This window comes from Chiloscyllium punctatum, chromosome 2, assembly GCF_047496795.1.
Source record: "Chiloscyllium punctatum isolate Juve2018m chromosome 2, sChiPun1.3, whole genome shotgun sequence".
NCBI classification, from domain to species: domain Eukaryota; kingdom Metazoa; phylum Chordata; class Chondrichthyes; order Orectolobiformes; family Hemiscylliidae; genus Chiloscyllium; species Chiloscyllium punctatum.
Genome location: NC_092740.1, coordinates 70,146,602 through 70,165,122, shown reverse-complemented (window position 1 = coordinate 70,165,122; position 18,521 = coordinate 70,146,602). Strand labels below are relative to the sequence as shown.

General features: G+C 39.1%; 1 protein-coding gene across 1 annotated transcript in view; it reads left to right on the top strand.

The window, feature by feature from the left end:
- tmem232 (transmembrane protein 232) overlaps positions 1-13,632 on the top strand; it is a 132,857-nt gene extending 119,225 nt beyond the window's left edge. Inside the window, exon 15 of the mRNA XM_072583646.1 lies at positions 12,881-13,632. Within this exon, the coding sequence (XP_072439747.1) occupies positions 12,881-13,042 (162 nt within the window). The 3' untranslated portion in view covers positions 13,043-13,632. The remainder of the gene's footprint in view (positions 1-12,880) is intronic.
- Positions 13,633-18,521: the final 4,889 nt, after the last annotated feature.

Sequence of the window (18,521 nt, the reverse complement as noted above, 5' to 3'; positions counted from 1 at the left end):
CTACAATAGCTTGAGAAAGGAGTTGGCTAAGGTAAACTGGAAACTAATACTTCACGATGGGACAGTTGACAGGCAGTGGAGGACTTTCAAAGCAATTTTTCAAATTGCTCAGCATAAATATATTCCAGTGAAAAGGAAGGACTGTAAGAAAAGAGGTAATCTGCCATGGGTCTCTAAGGAAATAAGGGAGGCTATTAAATTGAAAGAGAAGGCATACAAAGTGGCCAAACTCAGCAGAAAACTAGAAGATTGGGAAAGCTTTAAAGGTGAACAGAGAGCCACAAAAAAGGCTATAAGAAAAGTAAGATAGAACATGAGAAAAAACTAGCTCAGAATATAAAGATAAATAGCAAAAGTTTCTATAAATATATAAAACGAAAAAGAGTGGCTAAAGTAAACATTGGTTCTTCAGAGGATGAGAAGGGGCATTTAGTCATGGGATATAATGAAATGACCAAGGCATTGAATTTGTTTTTTGTGACGTATCTTCACAGTGGAGGACTTGAATAACATGCCAGTAATTGACAAGGAGACGATGGTAGGTGAGAACCTGAAAACAATCATTATCATGGAAGAGGTAATGTTGGACAAGCTAATGGAGCTAAGGATAGACAAGTCTCCTGGCCCTGATGGAATGCATCTCATGGTACTAAAAGAGATGAAGAGAGAAATAGCAAGTGCACTTGTGGTAATTTTCCAAAACTCGCTGGACTCTGGGGCAGTTCCAGCAGATTGGAAAACAGCAAATGTGACGCCATTGTTTAGAATTAGAAATAGAACCTCTACAGTGTGGAAACAGGCCATTTGGCCCAACAAATCCACACCAACCCTCCGAAGAGTATCCCACCCAGACCCATTACCCTATCCTATTACTTTACATTTCCCTGAATAATGCATCTAACCTACATATCCCTGAAAACTATGGGCAATTTTGATTGGCCAGTTCACCTAACCTGCACATCTTTGGACTGTGGGAGGAAACCGGAGCACCGGGAGGAAACCCACACAGACACTGGGAGAATATGCAAACTCCACACAGCCAGTTGCCCGAGGCTGGAATCAAACCTGGGTCCCTAGTGCTGTGAGGCAGCAGTGCTAAACCTGAGCCACCATGCTGCCCGGTAAAAGGGCAGTAGACAAAAGATGGGGAATTATCCAGTTAGCTTAACTACTGTAGTGGGGAAGATGTTTGAGTCTATTATCAAGGAAGAAATTGCAAGGCATCTAGATAGAAATTGTCCCATTGTGCAGATGCAGCATGGCTTCATGAAGGGCAGGTCATGCTTAACTAATCTTTTGCAATTCTGTGAAGACATTATGAGCACAGTGGACAACGGGGACCCAGTAGATGTGGTGTGCTTACATTTCCAAAAGGCCTTCATCAAGGTGCCACATAAGAGGCTTAATATAAAGATGCATGGTATTAGGGGGAAAGTATTAGCATTGATAGAGGATTTGTTGACTAACAGTAAGCAAAGGGAGGAGATAAATGAGTGCTATTTTGGTTGGCAATCAATGACTAGTGGTGTGCCTCAGGGATCAGTGTTGAGACCACAATCATTCACAGTTTACACAAATGATAAGGACCCCCATGTGTAGTGTGTCAGAGGTTGCAGATGACACTAAGATGAGTGGAAGAGCAAAGTGTGCAGAGGACTGTGAAATCTTGCGCAGGAAGATAGATACTTTAAGTGAGTAGGCAAAGGTCTGGCAGATTGAATACAATGTTAATAAATGTGAAGTCATCCTTTTGGTAGGAGTAACAGTAAAAAGGACTGGTACTTGAATAATAAAAAGTTGCAGCATGCTACTATGCAATGGGGCCTGGGTGTCCTTGTGCATGAATCACAGAAGGTTGGTCTGCAGGTACAACAGGTAATTAGGAAGTCAGATGGAATTTTGTCCTTCATTGCTAAAGGGATTGAGGTTAAAAGCAGGGAGCTGTTGCAGCTGTACAGGGTGCTGGTGAGGCTACACCCGGAGTACTGCGTGCAGTTTTGGTCTCCATATTTGGGAAAAGGTGGAGAAGGGGGTGCAGAGGAAGTTCACTGGGTTGATTCCAGAGTTGAGGGGGTGGCTTCTGAGGGAGACTGAGTAGACTGGGGTTATATTCATTGGAATTTAGAAGAATGAGGGGGAATCTTATAGAAACATATAACATTATGAAATGCACAGATAAGATAGAAGTAGAGAAGGTGTTTCAACTAGGACAACAGGGCATAGCCTCAAAATTAAGGGAAGCAGATTTAGGACTGTTTTGAAAAAGAACTTCTTCACTCAGGGGGTTGTAAATCGATGGGATTCCCTGCTCAGTGAAGTAATATGCTACTTCAGTAAATGTTTTTAAAGCTAAGACAGATTTTCTTTGAACAATAAAGGAATTAAGGTTTACAGTTAGAGGGCAGATAAGTGGAGCTCAGGCCATGATAAGATCAGCCATGATCTTATTGAATGGCAGAGCAGGCTCGAAGGACCAGATGGCCTACTCCTGCTCCTAGTTCTTATGTTTGTTTGTACTCTGGTTTCCTGCCACAGTCCAAAGATTGTGTTCGATGTTAGGTGGATTGGCAATGCTAAATTACCCTACAGTTTCCAAGGATGTGTAGGTTAGCTGCCTTAGCTATGGGAAATGCAGGACTACAGAGATAGGGTAGGGGGATGGGTCTGGGTGGGATGCTCTTCAAAGGGTCAGTGTGGGCTTGTTGGGTTGAATGGCCTGTTTCCACACTGTAAGGATTGTATGATTCTATACTTTTCCTTTCATATGATTACTTCAGAGGTTTCAATTAATTTTAACTTTGATGATAGTGAACTGACCTTTTTTTGCCATGCTCATAGTTACTTTCTGTTTTATTTTATTATGCTGTTGACATTCTGAGACTGTCTTTTCTGGGGGGGAAACAAAAGATTTGGAAGTCTCCTGGCATCGCTGACTTCAAATATTGTTCCAAATTCAGTTAAATTTTCATTAAAAGATAGACTCCAACAGCGCTTGAAATGCCTTCATTGAACATGACATGCTGTTCTTTGGCATTTGTCTTGTGTTTTCAGCCAGAACCCATTGAACAGGTGCAGCATTTTTGACTCTACAGGAATGTCTTTGCTAAAGGGATAGCGCCAGGATTCAAGTGAGTCAGTAAGGCTACTATCAAAATCTTTTTGATATTATCCAAAGTAGGATGGACTGGGTATTTTGCAAGCCCTGCGCAAGTGTAGCTATTAGTCAGTACACTTTTAGTCTAAATTCAATACTGGCTGGTATGTTGTTCAGCTTGAGAGATCTTCTGTTACTAAAATTTCTTTAAAAACACTTTGCATATTTTGGAAATAAAACATAGTGGCTTAGTTTTCCGCTTTGTCCCCAAGCTCTCTGAGTTTCATCCTGAGATACCTTATGAGGAAAGGTTGAAAAGGCTGAACCTGTATTCATTGGGGTAGAAGAATGAAAGGTGACCTTTGTTGGATGAGGATATAAGGGTCTGAAAAAGTTATTGCTGAGGAATACTTTAAATATCACACACAATGATATTGTATGGTGGGAGAACAACTTATGTTTTAAGGGAGTAAGATCTACCATCTAGGTCTTCCTCATAATCTTTGTAATAATATCCATGTAACATGCTACCATGCAGCAGACTACATCTTGTTTAAGACTGGAGCCTCTTCTCACCAGGCTACCAAGTGATTCTCCTCTCCAGCCTGGACCAAGCTGTAGATCCCCATCAGGAAAGTGGATGATGGTAGTGAATCTACCTCATAGCTCCCACAATGTGATTCATCTTACAACATGGTAGCAAGTGGTACAGACTCCATTTAACTGCCTCCTACAATGCTGATAGCATTGGAGATCTGAAGATCTCTTCAGACACAGCTTTAAGAAATCTTCCCATGCAGTCAGCAACTGTAAGGTCAGAACATTCACAGCCCGTAACAAGATTCAACAGGACAGAATGCACAGTCAGTGCCCAAAAAGAATTTCAGATATAAGAGAGCCACAACAGCCAGACTGAATGAGGAATTCAATGACACTGGAGCTCTCGTCACAACAAGGCAGTTACGTCAAGTGCCAGTGACTGTAGGAATGATACCACATCAAGGTTCACATGGAGAGCAAACATCAGTGGCTCTGTGAGTAAAGTTAAAATCCCTGATGGATAAGGGTAAAACTTTAAGAAAATGACACAGTTTACAGGCTGGGAAAACAAGAAATAAGCAGGGTACACATGTAGATCAGATAGAGCATGACCATCGTAGTGAATGTTCACCATGAAGTACAATTGCATTAAAGAAAATCGGAAGCTATAGAAGCACTTTAAAACAAGGTTACAAACACAGGCATGTTGCAAAGCTCCAATTAAAGTGATAAAGGTGAAATCTGTAAAGCTAAGCAGAGGACATCTGATGGAAGAAGAAAATTAAGAGACTATTAAGGCCACAAAAAGACAGGAGATCTGTTACTTAAACCAAGTGGAACTCAACAGGAAAGATCCATGACAGCAACAGGCATTATTATTTAGAGCTGCAGACAGCAAAAATCATACAGAAAAAGCTATTAAAGGACAGGAATTCATCTTATAGAGCTGCAGAGAGTGATATTCATTTGATAAAGCCCTTAAGAGAATGAGTATTGTTATTAAACCCACAGGCAGTGGGATTCATTCAGTAAAACTGTCAAGGAAACTGAGGAATTAATCTAAAGAAACTGTGAAAAAAGTGGACATAACCCATTTTACTCATGAAAAGATGAGAATAATCAATTTTATTCGCAAAATGCAGGAATCTGTTGTGTTGTCCATAAAAATATCAGAAGTTCCTCTGAGAGCATTAACCACTATCAGCATTGCTGTACTGCAAAGTAAAAAAATGCCTTTGAAGCAAGTAAAAAGTAGATTCACCTGAGGAATCCATGACAACAGAAGTAATATTGTCAGGAAGATTTAATTTCAGAAATGGACCAAATAGAACACAGAATTGGATATCTTGGGAAAAAAGCAATTCTTAAGATGCAAGATTTGTTCCATCTTAGATTCTAAATCAGAAGCTGAACAAGTAAATACATTTTTGAATATGTTTAGGAACATAGCTAATGATGTAGCTCACCAATGTATAAAGGAAACTGCATCTTCTTTCAATGAATTCTGAAAGCATTTGACAACTACTTTAACCTTACAACAAATAAAATTCTTGAAAGAACAAGATTTAATAGAATTCAGCAAATAGAAATCCATAAATCATTTAATGAATTATCTCTACAGGTTAGTAGAAAAATGTGACCATGGAGATTCAAAGCAAGAGTTCATAAGAGACAGATTGTTGAAATTGCTGATGGGCATTTGACAGATTTATATATTCAAAAAAAGACTTTACTTTCAAGAAAACAATTCAGATAATGGATGATTCAGGAGTGCGGACCCAGCACAAATAAAACCTAAGATAAAGAGATGAATCATCCCACAGGAGATCAGCAGAGCCTATTCAGTTCTTAAAATACAATGCTCCTCAAGACACATAAGAGAAACCAGTACACCAAATAAGACAGAGACCAGATACTAACAATCATTGACAGTGCTATGGAGCAAAGAAACCTTATAGGCATTAGCAGTGCCCTGCTAATTTAGAAAAAAATACAGTTCATCTGTAAAACAATGAGTCACTTTTAGAAAATGTGCTAAAAGAGAATGTAGTTATAGAGCAACAAGAGGTCCATGTGAAAGTGCAGCTTGCAGTATAAGAAAAGCCAAAGATATTTCTAAGGGAACTAGATTGTGCAGACAAAACATTTTTAATAAGAGTACATTTATGTCACTAATTTCAGTTCACTAATTTTCAGATCAATACAAGGACAAATGTCAGTATGTTGTTACCATGGTTAAAAAAAACAGTTTACGGCATGCAGGAATGCAACTTCATGATCCAGGAACAACAGCATTTAAGGGTATAGAGGGAGCAACTTTGCAGTACAAAGGGTGTCAGATAGTAGAGAACATACATTTACTTCACAGTCAAGAATTCTCATTCTTGAGCATGAATGCATATTTTGGCAGAAGGAATCAAGCTAGTTAAATTTGAGAAATCACTATCAAGGAATAGCTAGTAATGAGACAACTGGTCACGAGGATCAATGCTGAAGAAATTTAAAATTGCAAGAATCAGCAAGATTTCCAATAAACACAATCAGACAGCCAATGAGCAGCATACCCACTTACACATTAACTGAAGAAACCTGAACCGATGAAATTCAAAGCACAACACCCTCATAAACATATGCTAAAGTAACTTGGAAGATAAATAGAACATAGAACATTTTAGTGCAGTACAGGCCCTTTGGCCCTCTGTTGCCACCAACCTGTGAAACCAATCCGAAGCTCATCTAACCTATAGTATTCCATTATCATCCATATGTTTATGCAATGATTTATAATCCATATGTTTATCCAATGAAGGATAAATAAAACATTTCATTTCTTTCTCAGAAAGAGGCTTCAGTATCAATGAAGAGACTGTGCCAAACAGGAAACAACTGTCAAATAGTATGACTATTAATTTCACCAATGCTGAGGGAAAATGAAAGTGTCCAAGCTAAGAAAGCTTTCAGCACAGATTTACTGGTATATCGAAAATAAGAAGCTGCTCACACAGGTTGAAGATGTAATGCATACAACTTCATAGAAGCCACCATTGAGACTGGAAGACCAATTTCCACAAATTCTGGACATAGTTAAGATGATTTCCTGGGTAACAGACCCATGATAGTGTCATAAAGGTAAAAGTGGTACAAACACATCGGATTCTGCAACCGAACGAATGCTTCTTTCAACTGGACAGACAAATGTTCTTTCATTTTAAAGGGACCTACAGACCTCACACTGTCAAGAACAGAAGCATAGTCAATAGGCTTCAATCCAGAGACCTACCAATTTTCCATTAGACCATGAAGACCATTTAAAAAAAAGAGTAGATCATTTGCCATCTTGAGCGTGATCCTCTATTCAACAGGATCATGACTGATCTGACATTCATGCATTTTCATGTGTTTTGCCCGTAACCCATGATTTCTCGACTGATCAAGAATCTATCTCAGTTTTAAATATACATAAGGACTGTACCCCCACTGGTCTCTGTAGCAAGGAGTTCCAAAAACTCTTAACTCTCTGAGAGAAGAAAATCCTCCTCATCTCAGTCTTAAATTAAAATTCCTTTATGCTGAGAAAATGTCTGTAGTCCTAGACTCTCTCCGAGGAGAAACATCTATTCAGCGTTTACTGTCAAACTCCTCAAGAATCCTATATATTTCAATTAGATCATCTCTCATTCTTCTAAACTCCAATGAGTAGTCCCAACCTCTTTAACCTCTGCTCATAAGACAATCCCTCCATACCAGGGATTATCCTAGTGAACCTTCCCTGAACTGCCTTTAATGAAATGATATATTTTCTTAAATAAGGGGATCAAAACTGCACACAGTATTCCAGATGTGGTCACCAGCACCTTATACAGTTATGTTAAGACATCCCTACTCATACTCCAATCTCCTTGAAATAAGGGTCAACATTCCATTAATCTTCTTGGTGCAGCTATACCTGCATGCTAGTTTTCTGTGTTGTGTGCACAAGTACCTCCCAGGTCTTTTTGTGTTACAGCTTTCTGTAGTTTTTCTCCATTTAAATAATATTCTGTCACTGAGTCATAGAGATGTACAACACAGAAACAGACACTTTGGTCCAACTTGCCAATGCCAACCAGAGATCCTAAATGAATCTAGTCCCATTTGCCAGCACTTAGTCCATCCACCTCTAAACCCTTCTGATTCATATACCTATCCAGATGCCTTTTAAATGTTGTAATGTACCAGCCTCCACCACTTTCTCTGTCAGCACACATTCCATACATGCACCTCACCCATTGTGTGAAAAAGTTGCCCTTTAGGTCCCTTTTAAATCTTACCTTAAACCTATGCCCTTTAGTTCTGGACTCGCGTACCCCAGGGAAAAGACCTTGTCTATTTACCCTATGGAAGTCACTCATGATTTTATAAACCTCTACAAGGTCACCCCTCAGCCTCCAACATTCCGGAGAAAACAGCACCAGGCGATTCAGTCTCTTCCTATAACTCAAACTCTCCAACCCAGGCAGCATCATTGTAAGTATTTTATGAAACCTTTCACATTTCATAATATCCTTCCTTCAGGAGGGAGAGCACAATTACACACAATATTCCAAAAGTGGCCTATCCAATGTCCTATACAGCAGCAACATGACCTCCCAAACCCTATACTCAATGCTCTGACCAGTAGAAGAAAGCATACCAAACAGCTTCTTCACTATCCGATCTATCTGTGACTCCACTTTCAAGGAGCAATGAACCTGCACTCCAAATGCTCTTTGTTTAGCAACACTCCCTAGGACATTACCATTAAGTGTATAAGTCCTGCCCTGATTTCCCTTTCCAAAATGAAACACCTTACATTTATCTAAATTAAACTCCATCTGCCACTCCCCAGCCCAATGGCCCATCTGATCAAGATCCTGTTGTACTCTGAGGTAACCTTCTTCGATGTTCACTACGCCTCCAATTTTGGTGTCATCTGCAAACTTACTAGCTATTCCTCTTATGCTCACATTCAAATAATTTATATAAGTGATGAAAAGTAGTGGACCCAGCACCGATCCTTGTGGCACACCACTGGTCACAGGCCTTCAGTCTAAAAAGCAACCCTCCACTACCACCTTCTGTCTTCTACCTTTGAGCCAGCTCTGTATCAAATGGCAAGTTCTCCTTGCATTCAATGTGATCTAACCCTGCTGACCAATCTACCATGAGGAATCTTATCAAAGACCTTACTGAATTTCATATACTGCTGAAAATGTGTTGCTGGAAAAGCACAGCAGGTCAGGCAGCATCCAAGGAACAGGAGAATCGACGTTTCGGGCATCAGCCCTTTTTCAGAATTTCGTATAGACAATGTCGACAGCTCTGCCCTCATCAATCCTCTTTGTTAATTCTTCAAAAGTTCAATTAAGTTGATGAGCCATGTTGACTATCTCTAATCAGTCCTTGCCTTTCCAAATACATGTAAATCCTGTCTGTCAGGATTCTCTCCAACAACTTGCCCACCACTGATGTCAGGCTCACTGGTCTATAGTTCCCTGGCTTTTTCTTACCACCTTTCTTAAATATTAGCACCACATTAGCCAACCTCCAATCTTCTAATACCTCACCTGTGGCTATCAATGATACAAATATCTCAGCAAAGGGCACAGCAATCACTTCCCTAGCTTCCCACAGAGCTCTAGGGTACATCTGATCAGGTCCTGGGGCTTTATCCACCTTTATGCATTTTAAGAAATCCAGCATCTCCTCCTCTGTAATATGGACATTTCTCTATTCCCCCACATTCCATATCTTCCATGTCCTTCTCCACTGTAAATATTGATGCAAAATAATTGTTTAGCATCTCCCCACCTCCTGCAGTTCCATACATAGACTACCTTGTTGATCTTTGAGGGTTCCTGTTTCGTTGCTAGTTACCCTTTTGTCCTTAATGTGTTTATAAAACTTTTTTGGATCCTCCTTAACCCCTATTTGCCAAAACTATTTCCTGTCCCCTTTTTGCCCTCCTAATTTCCCTCTTAAATATACTCCTACTGCCTTGATACTCTTCTAATGATTCCCTCGATTTCTGCTGCCTATACCTGACATTGTTTTTTTTTAACCAAAGCCTTAATTTCTGTAGCTGTCCAGCATTCCCTATACCTACCAGCCTTTCCTTTCACCTTAACAGGAATATACTGTCTTTGGACTCTTGTTATCTCATTTTTGAAGGCTCCCCATTTTCCAGCTATCCCTTTACCTGTGAAGATCTGCCCCCAATCAACTTTTGAAACTTTGAATCATAGAATCCTTACAGTATGGAAACAGGATATTTTGGCCCAACAAGTCCACACCGACCCTCTGAAGAGTAATCCACCCAGACTCCATGCCCTACTCTATTACTCTCATTTACCCCTGACTAATGCACATAACCTACACATCTCTTAACACTGTGGGCAATTTTGCATGGCCAATTCACCTAACCTGCACGTCCTTGGACGGTGGGAGGAAACCGCAGTACTCGGACGAAACACATACAGACATGGGGAAAATATGCAAACTCCACACAGAGAGCTGCCGGAGGCTAGAATTGAACCCGGGTCCCTGGTGCTGTGAGGCAGCAGTGCTAACCACTAAGCCACTGTTCTTGCCTTATACCATCAGAATTGGCCTTCCCCCAATTTAGAATTTTAATTTTAGATCCTGTCTATTCTCTTCCATCACTATTTTAAAACTAATAGAATTATGGTGACTGGCCCCAAAGTGCTCCCCCACTGACACCTCAGTCACTTGCCCTGCCTTATTTCCCAAAAGTAGGTCAAGTTTTCACCCTCTTTAGTCAGTACATCCACTTATTGAATCTGAAAATGTTCTTGTGCACATGTAACAAACTCCTCTCCATCCAAGCCCTTGACACTATGCCAGTCCCAATCTATGTTTGGAAAGTTAAAATCCCCTACCATTGCCAATCTATTATTCCTACAGATAACTGACATCTCCCCTCCAAATTGGTTTCTCAATTTTTCGCTGACTATTGGGGGGGTCTATAGTACAATCGCAATAAGATGATCATCCCTTTCTTATTTCTCAATTCCACCCAAATAACTTCCCTGGATCTATTCCCAGGAATATCCTCCCTGAAGTATAGCCATAATGTTATCCCTTACCAAAAATGCAACTCCCCCTCCTCTGTTGCCCCTCTTTCTATTTTTCTATAGCATTTGTATCCTGGAACATTAAGCTGCCAGTCCTGTCCATCCCTGAGCCAAGACTCTGTAATTGCTAAGATATCCCAGTCCCATGTTTCTAACCGTGCCCTGAGTTCATCTGCCTTCCATGTTAGGCCTCTTGCATTGAAATAAATACAGTTCAACTTTATCAGTCCCATCTCATTTTCTGCTTTGTTTCTGCCTGCCCTGACTGTTTGACTTGCTCATTTTACCAACTGTACCAGTCTCAGACTGGTCTCTTTCCTCACTATCTCCCTGGGTCCCACCCCTCACCTTACTCGTTTAAATCCTCCCGAGCAGCTCTAGCAAATCTCCCTGCCATATATTAGTCACCTTCCAATTCAGATGTAGTTGTCCTTATTATACAGGTCACTTCTACACCAGAAGTGATTCCAATGATCCAAAAATGTGAACCCTTCTCTCCTGCACCAGCCCCTCACTCAAGCATCCTTCTGCTCTATCCTTCTATTCTTACCCTCACTAGCTGTCCTTTTTTTCTACACTTCAAAATGAACAACTTCGCATTTTCTCACATTATACTTAATTTGCCGACTTGTTATCCACTTACTTAACCTATCAATATCTTTCAGGAAACCCCATCTTTCTTACAACTTCCCTTTCCATCTGTGTTGTTATTCCATAGAAAATGTGTTCTGGGAATATAGTAAAAGCTTAAAGCTGCCTGAAATTGTGAATATGGACATGGATGGATAATAGATGGATAATAGCAAAAATAATGATGTACACAGAATGTATAAAAATTCACAACAGAAAAACAAGCTTGTGGGAAATGGGAGGGGTGGGGGAATTGAGATTTCATGCCAAGCCCATGAAAACACTTAAGTTCCTGAGGTGACTTGACAGGGTAGACTGTCAACAGATGTTTCCCCTAATGGGAGAATCTGGAACTAGGGGACACTGTTTAAAAATAAAGGCTGTCTCTTTTTATTTGGAGATGAGAAGAGTTTTTTTTCTCTCTGAAGGCCATCAGTCCATGGAATTCTCTTCCCCTGAGAATATTAGAAAAAGAGTCATTGAATGTTTCTAAAGCAGAGGTAGATAGATTCTTGATCAACAAGGGAATTAAAAGGTAAGAGGGGTAGCAAGAAAGCAGAGTTTGGGCCACAATCAGATCAGGCAAAGATTTGATGAGCGCATAGCCTATATCTGCTCCTTATTTGTGTTTGTATGTAATAGAAATGCATCTCTTCCTTGAGGGCAAAGTTGTTTAAATTCTACCTCCCCAAGACAATATGAAATCCCTTTTGCTCATTTCTTTGTTCTACTGAAAGGTTTTATGATCTCTCAACTGTTCATTTATACCTGGACTTTCCAATGGACAACAACTCACCATGAGAATCTCTTGAACATTTAGTGCAACTCTTCCTTACCATAACAAAGTTTGAGAGGGTAATTTAATGAAGTATGACACTTCCACTCTAGTCCTACAAATGCACTTTGACTCAGAGTAATACGTGAAGATTAAACACAATGGAGAATTCATGAACTAGTCAGATGCATCAGATGGAAAAAGTTCAGCAGATCCATTAAGCCTCTTCTTGACGGTTGTGATGCCTTGTGCATCAGGTCATGTGATTCTTCTACCTCAATGTTAGGTATTTGTGACATATACCCACTTGCTGTCTGGTCTTATTAACAGAGAAAGAGCTGATGTCAGAGTGTGTATGTATGGGTGGATCTACAGTGTATAAACATCTGTTCTTACTTTTTGACTGATCAGTCTGACTTCCTGTTGCTATATTTTGTTTCACATTTCTTATGTAAGCTCCTTTTCCCATTTAGCAATTCCAGTTCTGCAGATAAATTGGCTTTAGCTTCCATAATACAGTATATCATAATTCAGACTGCAAAATTTCACCTCAGGTTCCTGCACATCACTCAAAATGCTTTCAAATGTAATCTGCCCATAAAGGTTTAAACAAATTCAGCAACGTCCATACTCATATTAACTAAATTACCTTTATCAATTTGTTTAAATTTGCATTTCTTCATGCTTAAATAATATCTGCCACTTTTGATGTGTTTATTCATTTGACAGTGGAGAAAAGAGTTGCAAGCAGAAATGAAAAAGAAAGAAAAAGAACGGGAGCTGCAGCTCCACGAGAAACAGAAAATAGAAGCAGAAGATTTTAGTGAGATGATAAAGAGGAAAGAGGAAAAACTTCACAAAAAGTCAATCCTATCTGAAGTTCCATCTTAATGGGAAATTTCAAGGATAACGGCGAGTACCCAAATTATTTATTGCTCCATCAGAGAAACAACATCCCCTGGTGAGGGAGAAGTGTCTTCTATGGAAATACTGTTTTTACTTCCCAATTTTCTCTGTGGTATTGTCAGAATTTGTTAAAAGACAACAGTGGAAGTGCAACTTCTAATTCTTTTAACAGCTATTATTAATGAATACATTTTATGTCCTAATAAAAGATATACTGCTTTACAGTAATTTAAGATCTTTATTAAAGGTTATTCTTGAGTATTTCTATGTCTGTTCTAGATAGCTGTACTAGTGCTAAAAAGATAGATCATCAAGTTATCATTATTCCATTTGCCATTATTTCCAATTTGCTGGCTTATTTATTTTAACACAAGCTGAAAGTTTGCCATTATAAACACGCTTTTTTTAGGTCTTAAATCAATGTTGCACACTGATTTGCATTATTATATTGCTCCTCTATGTTTTTCCTGTGGTCATTAAAAAAATAATTTGTTTGTCCATAGCTATGAAGATGTCTTGCAAAATTCATGTCAAAAGTTCATGACTCATGTCTTCGTTATTTCTAATCCAGCTGTTCTTGGCCAGATTTCTATTTTATATCTTTCATAAATTTGAACTTATCCAAATCTCTGCTGTTTCTTTCCTAACTCACATCAAGTCCCATTCACTAATTACCCCAGTCCTCATTCACCCACATCAGCTCCTGGTTGAGGAATACCACAATTATAAAAATTCCTATTTTGTTTTCAAATCCCTTCATAGCCTTGTTGTTTCTATCTCTATAATTGCCTCTGGCACCACAAGCCTCTGAAACGTTTACACTTTTCCAATTCTGGCCTCTTGAGCACCATTATTTTAATGACTCCAACATTGGTGGCCAGGTTTTCAGCTGCCAAAACCCTAAGCACTGGAATTCTATCTCCAGAATCTCTTCATTTCTCTACCTCTCTTTATTTTTCTCCCTAAAACATATCTCTTTGACCAAGCTTTTGTTCATCTGACGGAATATCTCCTTATAAATCTCAATCTCTCAAATTTTGCTTGCTAATGTATCCTATTTTGAAGCTGTTTTTTAAATGCAAGTTGTTGTTGCTATCGTGAAAGTGTGCATGCACCTTATAAACTCTGCTTTTGATCCTTATGTGATCACATAGTGCTTGACTACACATGCTGGATGTTTCAAATTGACATCAGGTCTTTGCACAACTCGTATTTTTGATGTTTTTATGTTTTTCACCGTATTTAGCAGTCTGTGACAATTCTTACTCTTGTGAGACAGAACCAGAAAGTAAAAGTCATCCAGACACACTCAGTTTGCAATTTAGTGAGACTATAAATCACCCTGGCATAGCGCAAATACATTATCAGAGATGTTAAACTTTTCTTCTACAATTGTCAAAAGTTCAAGATTGTGAAAGGCAATCCTTGGACTGACATCAAGACAACTGTTTTCATGCAAATAACAATTGAATTTAGGGATATTAGCAGCTGCAATACTAACAGCTGGTTTAATTCTTCAGTTGTGGACTTTGTTTTCATAGAATGCCTAAAGTTTGGAAGTAGGCCATTTGGCCCATCAGGTCCTCGCCAACCTTCCAAAGAACACCCAACCTAAACCTACCCTATCATTATATTTCCTCTGGCAAATCCACCTAACCTGCACATCCTTGGAAGGAAACTGGAGTACCTGAAGGAATCCACACAGAAACAGGAAGAACGTGCAAACTACACACAGACAGTTACCTGAGGGTGGAATCGAACCTAGGTTCCTGACACTGTGAGGCAGCAGTGCTAACCACTGAGCCAACCTAATTCATCTGCATTTATCTTTTCATTTTCGACAAGAATGTACAACTATATAGAAACTCTAATATGCAAAACTATTACAGAGATGTAACCATTAAAAACTAGATACTGAAATACAGGAGATACTAGGAGCTGTGACCAAGATCTTGCACAAAGAAGTCAATTTTAAGTTGGGTCTTAAAGGGAGAGAGAACAATAAAAATGTTGAGAAATTTAGGGACGGAATTTCAGAGTTTGGAATCATGACAGGCTGAAAGCATGATGATGAGGGCAGAGTTGAGGGGATTAAGAAAAATGGAGAATTCTGGAGTTTGAGGAGGGGAATTGTTCAGGTTGCATGTCATACAAGACAGGGTTAAAGAGGCCTTGAGGATAACAGAACAAAGAAATCTAAACAGAGGGAGGAGAATTCTATATTTCTGGCATGAAAGGGACCGAGTGCCAATGCAAAGTTCTCAAAGATTTGGAGGGTGAAAAAAAATTATGGAGACATGTCAGTGTGATGGGATCATTCAAGGAGGAAATCGAAAGGGTTTGGAACAAATATTTTTCTACAGGAAATAGCGTGATTTTAAAAAAAATTCTAATGCATTTTGTTACTTTAAACACCAGTGTACACAGATGTCAGATCAATACAGAATCCAAATCTAATCATCTCATGGTACATACAGACAGACATAGAAAATAGAAGCAGAATTGACCACTCAGCCTCTCAAGTCTGCTGTACCATTCAATGAGATCCTGACTGATCTGATTATTTCACATTCTCACCTACCCTGATAACTCTTAACCCCTTGTCTGTCAAGAATGTACCCTTCTCTGCCTAAAAGAAAATTCAAAGAAGCTGCTTCCACCTCCATTTTTGAAAAAGAGTTCCAAATACTGTGTTTCTCCTTGAGTGGAGTTTTCCACTCCTTTAAGCTGTGTGGGCGAAAGCAACAATTTCCAGCATTCTACAAAAATAATTGGTTCACCTGTCTGACATGGACATTGAAGTTGATAGACTTCTTGTGGGCAAGCTGTAGAGGTGAAGACAGCATTGAAGGAGAATGTGATTACAATGTCATCAGCAAGAAAAGCAACTTGCAAAGGGAGGAGCAGCAGGTGAAGATCTTTAATGAAAGTGTAGAACAATGACTTGATCCTATGTGTACTAACCTCACTGTCATTTTGTACAGCTTTGTGCAAGTACAAATGAAGGATTTGCCTGCTCACCATTATCAAACTGTGTCATCCACAGGAATAGGACTTGCCCTCAAATAGACTGGTTAGCTGTCCAATCCTGGTGCCCAACAAGGCATCCAAAGGGAACCTGAGGGGTAACTATTTTACAGAGAGGATGGTACGATATGGATTGAGCTGCCAGCAGAAGTGGTTGATGTGGGCATATTAACAACATTTAAAAGACGTTTGGACAAATACATGGATAGGAAAGGTTTACAGGGATCTGGGCCAAATGAAGGGAAATGGAGTTTGCGCTGATGGACATTTTGGTCAGCATGGTTGAGTTTAGGCCAAAGGGCCTGTCTCTGTGCTCTATGACTCTATAAGGATACAGCTGCCTGGAATTTTTATGGCTCATTTCAAGGAACACTCAGGGGCCTGTGTAACATCTCTCAATTCTCAATTTGCAAATGCTGTTTTATCCAGTTACAATGGACTCTCAGGGAGTTAATGGCCTTGTGGTATTCTCACAGGATGATTAATCCAGAAATCCAAGAATGTTCTGTGGACCACCCTGCCATGGCAGATAGTGGAATTTGAATTCAATAAAAAGAAATCTGGAATTTTGAGTATAATAATGATATGAATCCACTGTTGATCATTGGGAAAAACTGATCTGATTCACTATTGTTCCTTAGGGAAGGAAACTGCAATCCTTACCTAGTCTGGCCTACATGTGATTCCAGTCCCACATCAGTACGATTGACTCTTAACTGCCCTGTAGCTAGTTAGGGATGGGCAATAAATGCTGGCCTAGCCAGTGATACTCTCATCCTATGAATGAATAAAGAAAAAAAAATCCTCTCACAATGAGGACAGTCAAGCAGGCTGGAAACTGAGATCATCCTCCTTCAATAACTTTGCCCTGGTGCAGGCTAACAAGCTTTTTTGGACTCTCTGAGTTTTCTCTCTTTTTTTAATCTCTTTGTGACTCTTGATTATGTTTTATATATTGTCCAATCTTCTGACCTGCCAACTATTTTGGGTAATTAAATGCTTTTTCTTTAACTCTGTTTAGTTATCCATAGGTGGTGGATATTCCCCATGGAAATTCTCTTTCCTGTTATATATCTATTCTCTGTGATCTGAAAAATCCTTATAACTGTTTGCAACTGTTTTGCTGTTGAGCCATTCCTTTGTCTAAATTAGGTAGGGCACATTCATGATGAGATCATTGATCATTCATATCTTGTTAAAGAACATCAGCTCCCTGGACAGTTGTTCTAAAAAAGCTATCTCAAAACCATTCAAGAAACTCCTTTTCTGGGCTACTTATGCCCATCTGTTGTTCAATCCACCATAAATATTCAAATGTCACGCAGCACAATGTCAATCTGTATTTGAGAAGGATAGAGGAACTTGAAATGCTTGTTGATAGATCTTTGAAGGTAGCAGGACAGATAAATAAAGTGGTCAATAAGCCATACAGAATATTTTATATATTAGCTGGGTTCTAGAAAGTAAGAACAAGAAAGTTATCCTTAAACAGTACAAAACACAAGTCAGAATACATCTGGAGTTGTACATATAGATTTCAGTTTTCACATTACTGTAAGGATGTGATTGCTGTAGAAAGTACAGAGCAAATTTATTAGGATGTTGCCAGGAATAGAGAATTTTAGGTGGGAATATTGAATATGTTGTTATTTTTGAACAGAGGAAACTGAGGGTAGATTTCATTGAGGTGTATAATATAATGAAGGGCCAATTTGCCATTAACAGAATAGATTAACAGTAATGGATGTGAGAAAGGATGTGGGTAGTAGAGTTTGAGATTAGCTTGAGTTTATGGAGGATGAATAATAGAGCTAAACCAATAAAACACCGGAACAATTTAATCTGGAAGTAACAGAGATGTAGTTTAGAGTTAACAATAGACTGGATTAGTTTAAGGTGTAGGCTAGACAACATCTGTCAAGAGAGAAACAAAGTTAATATTTCAGGTTGATGATTTTTAATGACAACTATGAAAAGTTAGAGATGTGACAAATTTTAGCAAATACATAGGTAGAGACGGGGGAGCAAGGAGAAGGACAGAGCAAAAGCCAAGGTCTGTTGAGGTGTGGAAAACATAAAAATACAATAATAACAGAGATGATAGTGCAAAGCAATTAAAAAGAATGATGGTGGAACAAGTAGAGAAGCAATGTGTCTAGAATGGGTATAAATCAGAAACAGATGCTGTCCAAGTATAAAATCAAAAAACAAAATAAATTCAAAGGTTATTATCTGAAATTGTTAAATTTAATGTAGAGCCTGGAAGACTCTACAATGCCAAATTGAAAGAGGAGATGCTGTGCTTCAAATATCTGTGAGTTTTAGTGTAGAAGCTCAAGGAATGAGAGATAAGAATGGGAGTGAAATAGAGAATTGAAATGGCAGAATTGAGGGTGGTCCACAGCCCTGGGCTGTATCTGCCTTTCCTTTGACACAT